This window comes from Ochotona curzoniae, unplaced genomic scaffold (assembly GCF_017591425.1).
Source record: "Ochotona curzoniae isolate NIBS_2020 unplaced genomic scaffold, NIBS_Ocur_1.0 contig_1071, whole genome shotgun sequence".
Lineage (NCBI taxonomy): Eukaryota > Metazoa > Chordata > Mammalia > Lagomorpha > Ochotonidae > Ochotona > Ochotona curzoniae.
This window is the reverse complement of record NW_024464939.1, coordinates 6,951,686-6,965,717: the sequence shown is the minus strand read 5'-3', so window position 1 is coordinate 6,965,717 and position 14,032 is coordinate 6,951,686. Positions and strand designations below refer to the sequence as shown.

The 14,032-nt window shown below is 39.8% G+C and overlaps 1 protein-coding gene across 3 annotated transcripts in view; it reads left to right on the top strand.

The window, feature by feature from the left end:
* Positions 1-14,032, top strand: part of WWP1 (WW domain containing E3 ubiquitin protein ligase 1) — a 101,049-nt gene that overhangs the window by 37,658 nt on the left and 49,359 nt on the right. For all 3 annotated transcript variants that reach the window (XM_040993631.1, XM_040993621.1, XM_040993640.1), the window contains 2 exons: positions 10,389-10,526; positions 10,622-10,688. In XM_040993631.1, coding sequence (XP_040849565.1) covers positions 10,389-10,526; positions 10,622-10,688 — 205 coding nt within the window. The remainder of the gene's footprint in view (positions 1-10,388; positions 10,527-10,621; positions 10,689-14,032) is intronic.

Genomic DNA, 14,032 nt, shown 5'->3' with positions numbered 1-14,032 from the left:
TATGAATGCTGCACAGTATAGCCCGTTACCTGTCTCCCCTCTGTTAGCTCCCTCCCTTCTACCCTTCACCTAACCTGTAATAATCACTGTTTGAACCCTGCCTTTTTTAAAATGTCATTTCTTCTTTGTTTCTTTTTTTCTAAAGACATTTACTTGTTTATTTGAAATACAGAGTTTCAGAGAGAGGAAGAGACAGAGAGATCCTGGTTCACTCCACAAATGGCTGCAATGGCCGGAGCTGGGCTGGTGTGAAGCTGGGAGCCAACAGCTTCTTCTGGGTCTCCCAAGTGGGTGCAAGGGCCCAAGCAATTGGACCATCATCTGCTGCCTTCCCGGGACACAAGCAGGGAGCTAGATTGGAAGTGCAGCAGCTGGGCCTCAAACTGGTGGCCATATAGGATCCCAACATCACAGGCAGTTCACAGTGCCTCTGGGAACTTCACTTTTATCTACTTTGTAGTAAATGTACGAATTTCATCATTAGCTGCGGCTGAATAATATCCCATTGTATACACATAAGGCACATTTTTACCCATGGGTGGACACCTACATTGAGTGCTTCTCTTGGCTGTTTTGCACAGATCTTCAGTGCAAATGAGAGGGCAGAATCTCTGTGACATGCTGTTCATTGGAACATTTGCCCAGAGTGGAGTGTCTGGGTTGTAGGAGCTATCTTTAGTTTATTATTATTGTTTACTATTTACTTGAAAGGCAGGTGATAGGGAAGTACAGGGAGGGAGTGACTTCCAGGTACTGGTTTACTCAAATATCTATAATGGCCTGGGCAGAACTTGTCAGGTCTTCCATGCGGGTTCAAGAGTGAAGACATTTGGGCCATCATTTGATGCCTTTCATGGAGTGTTAGCAAGGAGCTACATCAGAAATTAAATAACCGGGAATTGAACTGGTGCTCAGATGTGCGAAGCTGGCATCTCAGGCTGTGAGTTAACAATGGTACCACAGTCCCAACCCGTTATTTTGTTTGTTGAGAACCTCCATGCTGATCTCCATAATGGCTACTAACTTGCATCCCCACCAACAGTAAATAAGAGGTAAGACTGACCACATCTTTGCCAGCTGTTTTTGATTGTAGCCATTTTAACTAGAGTGAGGTGATCTCAGTGTGGTTTTCATTGTGTTTCTCTGAGGTCTGGTTATATAGAGTATTTTCCATATATTTGTTGGCTATTTTTACTGCTTTTGAGAAATATTCAAACATTTTGCACAAAGCTTTTTAAGGATTTGCTTATATTCATTTGAAAGGCAGAGTTGCAACAAAAGAGTGAGAGGGAGAGACAGAGGGAGAGAGAGATATCTTCCATCCACTGAATCGCTTCCCACATGACCACAGCAGCCGGGGTTGGACCAGGCCAAAGCCAGAAGCCCTGTAAGTTCATCTGTTTGCCATATCAATGACAAAGGACCAAGCATTTGGGCCATGTTTTACCACTTTCTCAACTGTATTAGTAGGGATTAGATGGAAAATGGAGCAGCCAGTACCCAAACCGGCAGTTGTATAGGATGTATCCTGGTCTGCTGCAGTACCAGCCACTGCTCAATTTTTTGCCCTTATTATCATCATTATTATTAGTTTAAAATGTTAGAAGCAGAGAGATGGTAACAGAGAAAGAGATGCATGTGTACACACACACACACACACACACACACACACACACACACACACACACACACACACAATTTCCCATCACATCCCAGATACGCAGCATGACCAGGATAGAGTCAGACCTAAAGGAACCCAATCCAGGTCTGTGTTAGCAAAGAGATTCAACTACTTAAACCTTTGCTCATTTAAAAACTTGATTTATTTCCATTGATATTGTTGAGTTCTTTTTGAATGTTTTATATTCTGATTATTATTTATTCTTTATCATGGGCCTGGTTTGTATAAATTTTCTACCATTCCTGACACTTAGACAGTTTCTAGCCATTCACTCAAACTGAAGTTCTTGTTCGAATCTGTAAATCTTTTTGCTAATTATTTTCTGTCCTTAGAGATTTTTTTTTTCATCAATTTGCAAAGGTAGGTTTACTTGGTTAAGGGTTAAAATGCTAATGCTTTAAAATAGTAAGTTGATTCTTTTAAAAAGTTCTTTCTGAAATTACACATCTTATTTAAAAATCAGTTTTTGATATCCTTTCTGGATATCAGGAACTGTGACTCAGAAAACTGAAGTATTAATTATTATAGTTTATACTACTATTAGCTGTGCTTGGTTTGATGTATTCTGGTTTTTAAAAATACATTCTTCTGAAGCTGTACTAGCTTGATCCTCTGCCATGGCGTCTTTGTATGGGAAAGTCACGTAATTCATCTCGGTACAGAATTAATAGGTATTGTGGGCATGCGGGACCTGGTTCGCATTATTGTGTAACCATGCCTCTGTTGTTAGACATTTAGATTGTTTCCAGTTACAACAGATTGTACTAAACCTGTGTATAAAATGATAATACTATAATGATCTATAGATCATTATTATTATATAATTATCAGTATGCTTTGAATGAGTCATTTATAAACTGAATATATTTTCTTCTACTACTCATTTGCTTGTTGAAATGGCACAAAACTTGAGGACAAGCCAGGCTTGGAACTCAGCCCCTGACTCTCACCTGGGCAACTGGGGCCCACCTGCTTAGCCTACTGTCCTTAGGGTGTGCATAAGAAACTGAATCTTGGTAGTAGAACTTACATGTAAACCCTGGCTTGAGAGATGGAAAAAATTCAATAGATGTTTTAATAACTAGGCCAAATACCTGCCACCAAATTTCTTTTTCTTATAAAAATACCAGTTCTTACTTACCTAATTACTATAACTGAATTACCTCTCTTAAGATTTTGTCCCTGGCCTGGCGCAGTGGCCTAGAGGGCTAAAGTCCTCGCCTTGAACACACTGGAATCCTATATGGGCACATGTTCTAATCCCCACAGCCCTCTTCCCATCCAGCTCCCTGCTTGTGGCCTGGGAAAGCAGTGGAGAATGGCCCAAAGCCTTGGGACCCTGCACCCATTGTGGGAGACTGGAAAGAGCTCCTGGCTTCAGATAGGCTCAGCTCAGCTCCGGCTATTGCAGTCACTTGGGGAGTGAATCATCGGATGGAAGATCTTCCTCTCTGTCTCTCCTCCTCTCTTTCTCTCTCTCATATACATATACCTGACTTTGCAATAAAAAAATTAATCTTTTTTAAAAAAATGATTTTGTTCCCAGAAACAGTTACATTTTGCAATCCTAGATGTTCAGATGTTAATGTGAATTTGAAATGGGAAAGACATAATTCATACGTTATCCTTTCTTCTTCTATTTTTGCAGGGTTTTTTTTAAAGACTTTTTTTTTTTTTAATCAGAAAGTCAGATATACAGAGAGAAGGGGAGCCAAAGAGGAAGATCTGTCTGTTGATTCACTCCCTGAGTGGCTGCAATGACTGGAGCTGAGCAGATCCAAAGCCAGGAAGTTTTTCTGGGTCCCCACGTGGGTGCGGGGTCCCAAGGCTTTGGGCCATCCTCCACTGCTTTCCCAGACTACAAGCAGGGAGTTGGATGGGAAGTGGAGCTGCTGGGATTAGAACCTGTGCCCATATAGGATCCCAGCACATGCATGGTGAAGACTTCAGCCATTAGGCTATCATGCTGGGCCCTATTTTTGAAGATTTTTAAAATTTCATCCCCCTTCTTGATGCAATATTAATAGTGAGTTGTTAAAGTCATCCATAATCTTAAGTAAAACCCATAATTGACCATCAGAACTGATACGACCATCCTCTCCCCCATGACAGACATGCACACATTACAGCTAGTGTATTAGAGGAATTCTCTCGCTTCCTTCCATGGAAGTCCTAGTGAGCTCTCACCCATTAACCTTCGTTTCTGTGTAACGACTTGGTTGGTTAGTGTCCAAAGATTTTGCTAATGTTTCTGTGGTATTGCTCTAGAACTTCTGTGGATTTAAGTCCCCATTTGGACCTCAGGTAACCTTAAGTTATGTATCCAGTTCAGCTGGTCCCCATTCAGAGCTGGAAGTTTCATAGTTTGCTATGCAGAGCTGTCTAGTAAGTTTGGCATTTTTTATCTCAACACCATGAGGTACTGATATATGGGAGATATTTCCCCTTCCCATGCCTCACTGTTTCTTACATTATAAAGGGGAAAAAATGACTCTTTTGTCAAATGAGACTCAGATTAATCCTCCATTTGCAAGTACCGGGACCCCATTTGGGCTGCTCTACCTCCCATCCAGCTCCCTGCTTGTGGCCTGGGAAAGCCATCGAGGACAGCCCAAGGCTTTAGGACCCTCACTCACGTGGGAGACCCAGAAGAGGGTCCTGGCTCCTTAGATCAACTCGGCATAGTCATTGTGGCTACTGGGGGAGTGAACTATGGATGGAAAATCTTTGCTCTGTCTCTCCTTCTTTCTGTAAATCTACTTTTCCAATAAAAATAAATAAATAAATCCCCCCACCCCAAAAAAAATCAAAGATACAAGGGCAGGTTTTAACCTGTATTGTACTTTAGAGCAAGGCAGAGGGAGAGTGACTGAAACTTTTAAAGGGATTTAGTAAGGGGTGAGCAGAAATTCAATAGAGTCCTAATTACAAGAGATTGGCTGATATTAATGTGATAAGACCACATGTGTTGATGGGCAGGTTTCAAAGCTGGGATTCTGTCCTGCCACAATGACAGGCAGGATCCCTGACCTTTTTTGTTTTTTTTTTTTATAGCATTTAGAGGAATGACTGGAACAGACAGGAAATATTCCAGGAAAGGGTGGTTTGATATCATGAAGTGTTGGCTAGAAGAAACTGAATTCTTCTGGCTGCTTTAAGTGTTCTCAGACACTTTAAGGGAGGCCAGGGTTATCCAAGGGGTACAGCTTTGAGTTGTCAGGAACTATAATAGTGCTTCTGGGGTGGGTATGTGTGTGTGTGCATGCGCACACATTCAGGGATGTGACCTCATTTGTTCTGAAAGTTTGCAGTTGTAGGTCAAGGGTGCAGTCTGATGACAAAGAAGACTGGGAAAGCTGAGTTTGGTCCAAGAGTGAATCACAAGGCTGGGGAGTACAAGAGGAGGAGTAGTGCAGTTAATCCATGTGTTGGAGTGTAAATAGTGTTTTAATCTGCGCTTCCTTTTGGAGACTGATAGAGCCACATTCACACGTTGCAAGCAGGAGCCAGACAGCTGACACTAAGACACTGGAATGACACTGAGGTAGTTTTTGTGGTTTTTTTTTTTTAGTGGTTTTAATAGAACAAAAATTTAGCATTTGTTAAGAAAGGATTTTGAAGTCCATTTAATTCATTTTAAATTTAGTTACACCAAAAGTGATGCTCTTTGAATAATTCTCTTTATGGTGAATGATAAGGAAGTGTAGAAGAGAAATATGTCATTTATTGTAGAGGACAGAACATAATCTGGCAGTTTTAGTTAAAAACTTTCTTTAAGTTTACTTACAGCTTAGCTCATTTGTTAGTTACCTGTTTGACTTCCGTTTTTATTTTATGAATTGACAATCAGTATAAACAGTTATTTCAAATCTGAAGTATTTAGCACACAGTATTTATTTCTAGTTACATAAATGGATTTCACTTAAGAAAAATGTTTGAATTGACATTACCATGCCTAAGGGAATGAAAGGTGTTTTGGTTTGTGTTTTGTTTGTTGGTAGGGTTTGTTAAAAGCTTAGGAAATCCCAGCACACTTGGGTCATATTGAGGGCTGGAGCAGGCTGGGAAGGGGAAAATGGGAGACCCTTCTCCTTTCATCTTGTGTGGGTGGGAGGAGAGGGTGCGCCTCTCCCTGTTGCCAGGCTTCCTGGGAGCCTTGAAAGGGAGTGGGTACAGAGTACCACGCCTGAGTCCCTGCTGTCCCATCTAGATCTCAGGGAAGGGGCCATTTGATTTACAGGCAGGCAGATAGAGAATGAAATGTTTTGTTACATGTGGGTGCATGTGTGTGTTTTTTAATGAGAAGAAATTTATTTTAAGGCATTGGTTTATATAAGTAGGTAGGTTAGCAGGTCAAAAATCCCCAGGTAAAGTGGTGACTTATGAGGGACTTATAGTTTGATTCCAAAGGCAATTCCATGGCAATTCTTTTTTTCTAAATTTTTCTTGTGTTTTTGTAAGTAGCTAGTAGGATATATATAACATAAAATATAGGCTTTTTATTGTAGCAGGAGATCACAGAGACACAGGGGCCATGTTCAGTGATAGAATGGCCTGGGAGTGGAAACGTGAGAGAGAGCACACCCCTCCACGTTCTCAGATTACACCTGGACCTGGGAAGATGATAGCATCCCCAGGTCCCCACTGGTCAGGGCAAGAGTGTGCTGGGGAGGTTCAGCGTGTATCATTAACACATAGGAAGGTGGGAATTACAAAGAGTGGGGAATGTTACTTCCAAAACATGACACTTAGCTAGCTAGGGTCCCGTTAAGAATGAAATGTTTTGGGTCCAGCACAATAACCTAGCAACTAAAGTCCTCACTCACTTTGCACACACCAGGATCGCATGTGGGCACCTGTTCTAATCCCAGCAGCCCCGCTTCAGATCGGCTCAGCTCCCGCCATTGCAACTGCTTGGGGAGTGAATCAACAGATGGAAGATCTTCCTTGCTGTCTCTCCTCCTCTATATATATATATGTGACTTTCCAATATAAAATAAAATAAATCTTTTTTAAAAATGAAATATTTTAAGCACTTAACTATACATAGCTGACTAGTGGTTTTCCTAAGATTAGCATACCATTTTGTGTGTCACAAAATATGAGTATCTTTAGTAAATATTTCCATATTAATATGTAAACTGATAAAGTGATTTTCTTATCCAATCATTTTTAATTACTATGGTCACATTTTTAGGGATCATTTTTACTTTAATTGATATTGTCTCATTTTTTTTCTTTTTGCACATTTTCCTACTGAGCTGTTTATTTTTTCTCACCAGTTTGGTAGAGCTCTTTTTTCCTCTCAAGTAATCATTTGCCTCTGTTTGTTCTGAGTTTGGGCTTAAAGAGAAGTCTAGTCATTAAATGTTCTTAATCTTTTGATATTTTTACGCACAAAGAATACTTCCAAATCTCTGAATTTGATAGTTATCTATATATTTTTACTGTGATGTCTTATGAATTCTGTGATTATTTTACGTAGTAGAAGGTGAAGGCTTTGTGGTTTATGGCTTGATATGGAAAGACTTAAGAGTGGGAAAACCTGGTTTTTATGATGTTTATATCCTCGTTTTGCTTCTAAAAATCCCTCACTTTACTTCTAAAAATCCGGTTTTTATCATATTTTTGTTTATGTTGCCCAGCCAACAAAATGGCCCAAGCTCTCCTACCTCTTGTTTTACAACTTTGTGCAGTCCACTTCGTCAGCGGACCAGAGGTGGTAGAGGTGACTGGTGTAGAGTCTGGCTGCCGTGACTTGGCCTAAGAGGCTTCTCCACCTTGGTGTTCTGGGTTCCTCGTGTGGGGCGAACAGTCCACAGCTGCGAGGGCTCTCGAGGCCCTGGAGAGAAGCATCCGTTGGCCCGCATACATGGGCCTCTCTGACTCCCAGCCTACAGAAATGGCCAGCATTATGTGGCTTTATTATTTAGTGATAGATTATTAAAGCATTGTTAAGCAGTTTTAACAAACTGCTCCAGAGTGTGAATGAACACAATATGAATTTGAAAAACTTTATCAGGATGTGTGTGTTTCTTAGTAAATCCATGATTACAAGGTAAATTACCAGGTTTAATATGTGGCTCCGAAAGGATTCAGACTGTTCTGTTGCCATCTTGAGGATGAGGGAGAAATGCAAAAAACATCTAAAAAAATCAACTTTTGCCTTGTAAAAATAAATTTCTTGGAGACAGACCTATAGTCTTAATCACATATGTATATATATTATATATATATAATTGCTTTTGGATATTTCATAAACTTCAGGTAACGTATAAATATACCAAACAAATGTAACTACTGCTTGAGGGGAACCTTTAAATCATTGTCATACTTAGAAACAAAACCTGACTGAATGGAAATCCAGAGATTATCCTTAATCTGCTGTTACATAATGAACCCATGATCAAAGATCACAGATTAGAACAACACAAGCAAGACTCCCTAAGAGGCTAAATGATAACAAGGCAGATCATGAGTGTTTCTGCTCCGTAGCCGGTACGATCTGTGTTATACCGATTCATCTTTGCTATTTTAGCATGAAAGCAACCATTGATTCACTTATAAATGAATGATACTGTGTTAAAACCTTATTTACAAAAATGGGTAAAGAATCATGTTTGACTTAGATATTGTAGCTTGCTGACCCCTGCAGGGGACAGAGTCAACGACATGCTTTAAGACAGACTGGCTCTGCGCGGTGGCGCAAGTGGTTAAACTCCTCGCCTTGCACGCCCGGGATCCCATATGGGCACCGGTTCTATTCCAGCAGCCCCGCTTCCCATCCAGCTCCCTGTCTGTGGCCCGGGAGAGCAGTCGAGGACGGCCCAAAGCTTTGGGACTCCCCGCGTGGGAGACCCGGAAGAGGCTCCTGGCTTCGGATCGGCATAGCATCGACCGTTGCGCTCACTTGGGGAGTGAATCATCGGACGGGAGATCTTCCTCTCTGTCTCTCCTCTCTGTATATCCGCCTTTCCAATAAAAATAAAATCTTTAAAAAAAAAATGTGCCTGGGTCGCAGTGGATAAAGGTGCCCTTGCTTGAGTTCCTGCCATCCACATGGGAGACCTGGTTGGAACTTCTGGATCCTGGCTTCCACCTGTTCCAAGTCTAGCTATTGTGGCCATTTGAGCAGTGGGCCAGGGGATAGAATGACTCTCTCTCTCCCTGGCTCTCACTGTGCTTTTAAGAAGAGTTTAATGGCTGCCGTTTTTTTAACACTAGCATAAATCCACACTGATGATAAACGTGAGTTGCATACTGTCCCAAAGAGGATAATTGTACTTAGACGTACATCAACTTGCAAGAAAAATAGTTTTTAAAAGCAGCCATAGAGAAACACAGGTCACTTACATAGATGTATAAAGAAGTATTGTACGGATAGCAGTAATAAGATAGTGGGAAAAATTTCTTCAAAGAGTTGAGTGAAGATCATTGGCAAAATAAAATTCATGTCCAGCAGAAAACAAACATTTATAAATTCTAAAAAAAAAAAGCAATTTTAGAAATCTGTTCTTTGGGAATCTATTCAAAAGTGAAGTATTTTAGAAAAAAAATTAGTTAAACTCTGGACACTTCAGGTGCAGGGAGATGACAAATTTGAAATAGAGTGTAGGTCAGTATAGCTTTCTGAAATTTCTAACTATTTTAATTGTTTCTTCATTTTGAGATGGGGTAGAAGTGAAATTATGGTGCTGCAGATGTTTGGAGCAGGGATTCTGTCTTTCCTCGTAGTTGCTCTCTAGTTACTGGCTTTGTCCTTTTTTCTGCATTTAAGTGATTAGTTCATGGGTTTTTATGTTGGATGTTTCGTGTTTCTGTACAGAAATGCACAGCCTCATGATTCCAAAAGCTGTGATAAGCCACTGAAAGGCAGATCGAAGTAATCAAACTCAGTCCAAACAATAAAGTGATCGTTGATAACTTTTTTAAGCTTTTATTTTTTAAAGTATAAACTCACAAATTATACTTGTATTTGTTTATAGGGGACAGAATGATGTTCTGCTGTGTAAACACACAGGAAGAATCTTCTCCCTCTTGTCTTTGTACCCTGTTGCTGTCGTCTCCCATTCTTGCCAATATCATTATCGTATCTTTTATGTGATAGAATTGAAGCACAGTGACTCTGAGTTTAAATAGGAGCTTGATGCCCTAGAAACGGCAAGCACCTGGCCTTGTATTTAAAAACCATCACAGTACTTAGCACTTACTGAGCACTGACTGTGTATCAGATGTGGTACTCCAGCTTTCTGTCTGGCTTTGCATGGGGTCCATATGACTTCAGTTTTCATTTTGTAATGAGAAAACAGTGGCTCAAGAAGTTTCATGTAACTTATCAGAAGTAGTGCTAGCGAGCAGCGGAGCTGGCTTTGATACCTGGACCACTTAAGTCGTGTGCAGAAATTTTGCCTTGGCCCCAAGAGTCCTCTATGAAAACAGGAGCAGAAGATCAAAGTTTAGGCAGTAGCTACGTTTATTTGGTGCGCTTATATGTTACCTGAAGTTTATAAAATATCCAGAAGCAATTAAAAATGCTGTGAAAAACCTGAGGTTGAGGGAAAGAAGTTAGTTAGGTGTGAAAAAGGATTGATCCTGGTGTGGGAAAGGAAGGTCTGAAGATAGAAATGCAGTGAATTCCTTCCTGCTGTGGCTCATATTTCTGTGTGTGGCAAAAGCCCTTAAATTAAAATATTCTTTTTTTTTGTAGTGGAAAGAGTGAAAGAACAATTAAAACTTTCCTTGGAAAACAAGAATGGCGTAGTGCAAACTGGTGAATTGACAATTGTGCTTGATGGATTGGTGGTTGAGCAGGAAAACCTAGCAAACTGCAGCTCATCTCCAACTTGTAAGCTAAGCTGATACCTTTTTATGTTTTAAAGGGGGAAAAAGATTAACCAAGAAGCATATCCAAACCTACTCTGTTTCTTTCTCGTTGTTTAGTAGAAATACGGCAAAATGGTGATGCCTTACATGAAAATGGAGAGTCTGCAGCAAGGACAACTACCAGGTAGAGTGTTTTACTTTGTCTCCAGACGATGCATCATTTCTCACTTATGAAGTTTTAAATTCTAACCTTAGTTCAGAATTTGCCACAGAATTTAAAAGCCCTTTGTCTAAATGTGTCATTCTGCAAATCCAGTATCATATTGAATGGAGAAAAGCTAGAACCCTTCCCACTGAGATCTGGAACAAGACAAGGATGCCCGCTATCACCACTGCTATTCAACATAGTCCTAGAGGTACTTGCAGAGGCCATACGACAAGAAAAAGAAATCAAAGGCATACGTATAGGAAACGAAGAAGTCAAGCTTTCACTATATGCAGATGACATAATTCTATACATAGAAAAACCAGGAGACTCAATACAGAAACTACTAGAACTTATACGAGAGTTTAGCAGAGTGGCAGGGTACAAAATTAATGAACGAAAATCAACAGCCATAGTGTACGCAAATAACACCAAGATGGAAGATCTAACCAACAGGATACCATTCAAAACAGCAGAGAGAAGTATGAAGTATTTGGGAATAAATCTAACCAAAAGCGTAGGAGACCTATTCGAAGAAAACTACAAACTATTTAAAAAGGAAATTGAACAAGACCTCAAAAGATGGAATAACATCCCATGCTCCTGGATAGGCAAAATCAATATCATTAAAATGTCTATACTACCACAAGCAATATACATTTTCAATGCAATTCCAATTAAACTGCCCAAAACATTCTTCACAGAACTGGATACAATGATTCAAAAGTTCATCTGGAAACACAAAAAACCACGAATAGCTAGAACCATCCTGAAGAATAAGAAGTTAGCAGGGGGAATCACAATCCCGGACCTCTGGACATACTATAGAGCAGTGGTTATCAAAACAGTGCCTCATTTTGTAAGGCTTAAATGTGACTTTAAAAAAATTTTTTATGTGGGTTTATTTTGTTGGTAGAAAGAGTTAAGAATTATGAGAAAGTCTTCGTGCTGCCCTAGATGTTTTGATCCTGTAGAAGAGAAGGTAGATGACCCACTCATTGTGGTCTTCCCTGAGAAATCACCCTGCCTTCTGAAAAGCTCTCTGCTATTCATGTTGCAGGTATAAAACTGTAAATGAAATTAAGTGTAATGAAATTAACACCTAAAATACAAACATATACTGCTATAAAATTGGCATATTACATTTGAAAAAGTAAGCAAGAATGTGACTTTTATTAATCCAAACAAATTAATAATTATAGCATGCCTAACTCAGTGGTAATTCTCACCAGAGCACTTAAATAGATGTTGGCCTTCAACGTGTATATTTGACTTAAATAAATATGTTGAATATCCATGTTATGATTAGCATTGGGAAAAGTAAGGACCGAAAGGATACAGTTGAGTTGATCAAAATGTATTAGTATGTGTATATGTACCTTTGTGATTGGTTTCTCATTTGAATGATGTATTTTTTTTTAACTTTATACATAAAGATTTTACAGTTTCAGGGATACTGTGTGTTTTTTTGACGGATGTGTACAGGCTTTTCTGATCTTTAAAATGCAGTTTTAGGTGGACAAAGGGACGTGAATAACTACTAACCTGAAATTATTCACTATAAATCACACATCTTGAGTCAAAGATGAGGACTGTAGTAACAGCCTTCACATGGGTTGTTTAACCTACACTTCCGTATCGCGGATTCACCACATGCCTGGAGAGGGACACACAAATCAGAATCCTTTGGGAGGATGTTCAGTCAACACCTGCCCAGACTTCCCACACAGGTGTCCTCGCCAAAAGAGACCGGATTCATTACTCACCGGGTTCTCAGATCTCTGCAGAGAACTGTCAGAGAGAAGAATTCTAGGCCACGTAAATAAAAACACCTTATGTATGTTTACAGGAAATTCATGTTCTGCAGATTCTCCTGACTCTAGAATATAGTATTTAACCTTCTCTTAACATCTTGTATTCATTGTAATTTTACTGCCTAATGCATAAATTGGTAATAAACATTTAAATGCTTTTCATATTACTAAGATTGAAACAGATTATCTCTTATAAGGTGAATAAAGAGAAATTTGGAAAGAAATTAGGTCAGAGAAATGGGACAGATTTTCAGAAGCTTTGCTTACTTCTTAAGAATCTAAATTTTTGAGCTCAGCATGATAGCCTTAGCAGCTAAAGTTCTCATCTTGCATGCGCTGGGATACTATATGGGCGCTGGCTCATAGCTCGACTGCTCCACTTCCCATCCAAGCTCCCTGCTTGTGGCCTGGAAAAGCATTCGAGGATGGCCCAAAGCCTTGGGACCCTGCACCCACATGGGAGACCTGGAAGAAGCTCCTTGCTCCTGGCTTCGAATCAGCTCAGTTCTGGCCATTGCAGCCACTTGGGGAGTGAGCCAGCAGGTGGAATATCTTCCTCTCTGTCTCCCTTCCTCTTGGTAAATCTGACTTTCTAATATAAATAAATACAAAAATTAAGTAATTTTAAAAATAAAGAGTATAGATTTTTTTCTCAAGCATAATGGACTTTAAGCAGAGGAGGAACTTGGTCTGACTTCTGCATTCGAAAGGACACTCAGGCTGCTCTGTGGAGAACACAGATAGGCTAGCCTCTGTGACTGGAAGAGCTCTTCTGATCATTTAACAAGAGTTAAATCTTTTTCTTAATTGTACTGTTTATGTATTTATTTGCACTTAATTTACACTATAAATTCTTGTAAAATTATTTTATCAATGTGTGTGTGTCTGTATTTGAGACACACAGAAACAGCCACAGTTACCATTTAGTGGTTCAGTCTCCAGACGCCTACATCAGCCTTGGCCGGAGCAGGCATCTGCTTAGTCCTGATTTGCCGTGTAGGTGGCAGGGACGCATCTGCTTGGGCTGTCACCTGGTGCGTCTCAAGTCATGTGTTGGCAGGAAGCTGGAGGCAGTGACAGGTCTCAGGACTCCAAGGTGAGGCATTTCACCATGGGATGAAGCCATGTTAGCTGGCACAGTAGCTGCCAGGACACATGCCTGCCCCTATCCTGTAAGTTCTTCTAATTCTAGGCTGATTAGCTTTTCCTGTCATTGTGTACTTTTAGTTTTACTGCCTAATACATAGTTTAGGATCAATGTTTGCCAAATTTTTTGGCTTATGTTTTAGTATTCAGTAAAATTAAAAGCTTAAAGGGTTTTTTTTTATTATAAATTCCATATGAATTTCATGAGCTGTTTGTAACTACTTTCAGAGCCTGGAGCAGATTCATATTCCTAGATAAATATTCTAATATATGGATTCATTTTTTAATTAGGATATGATTATATACCCCAATATTTTTTCATTTGTCAGTTTAGATATTTAGAATAATAGCAGTATTGTGTCT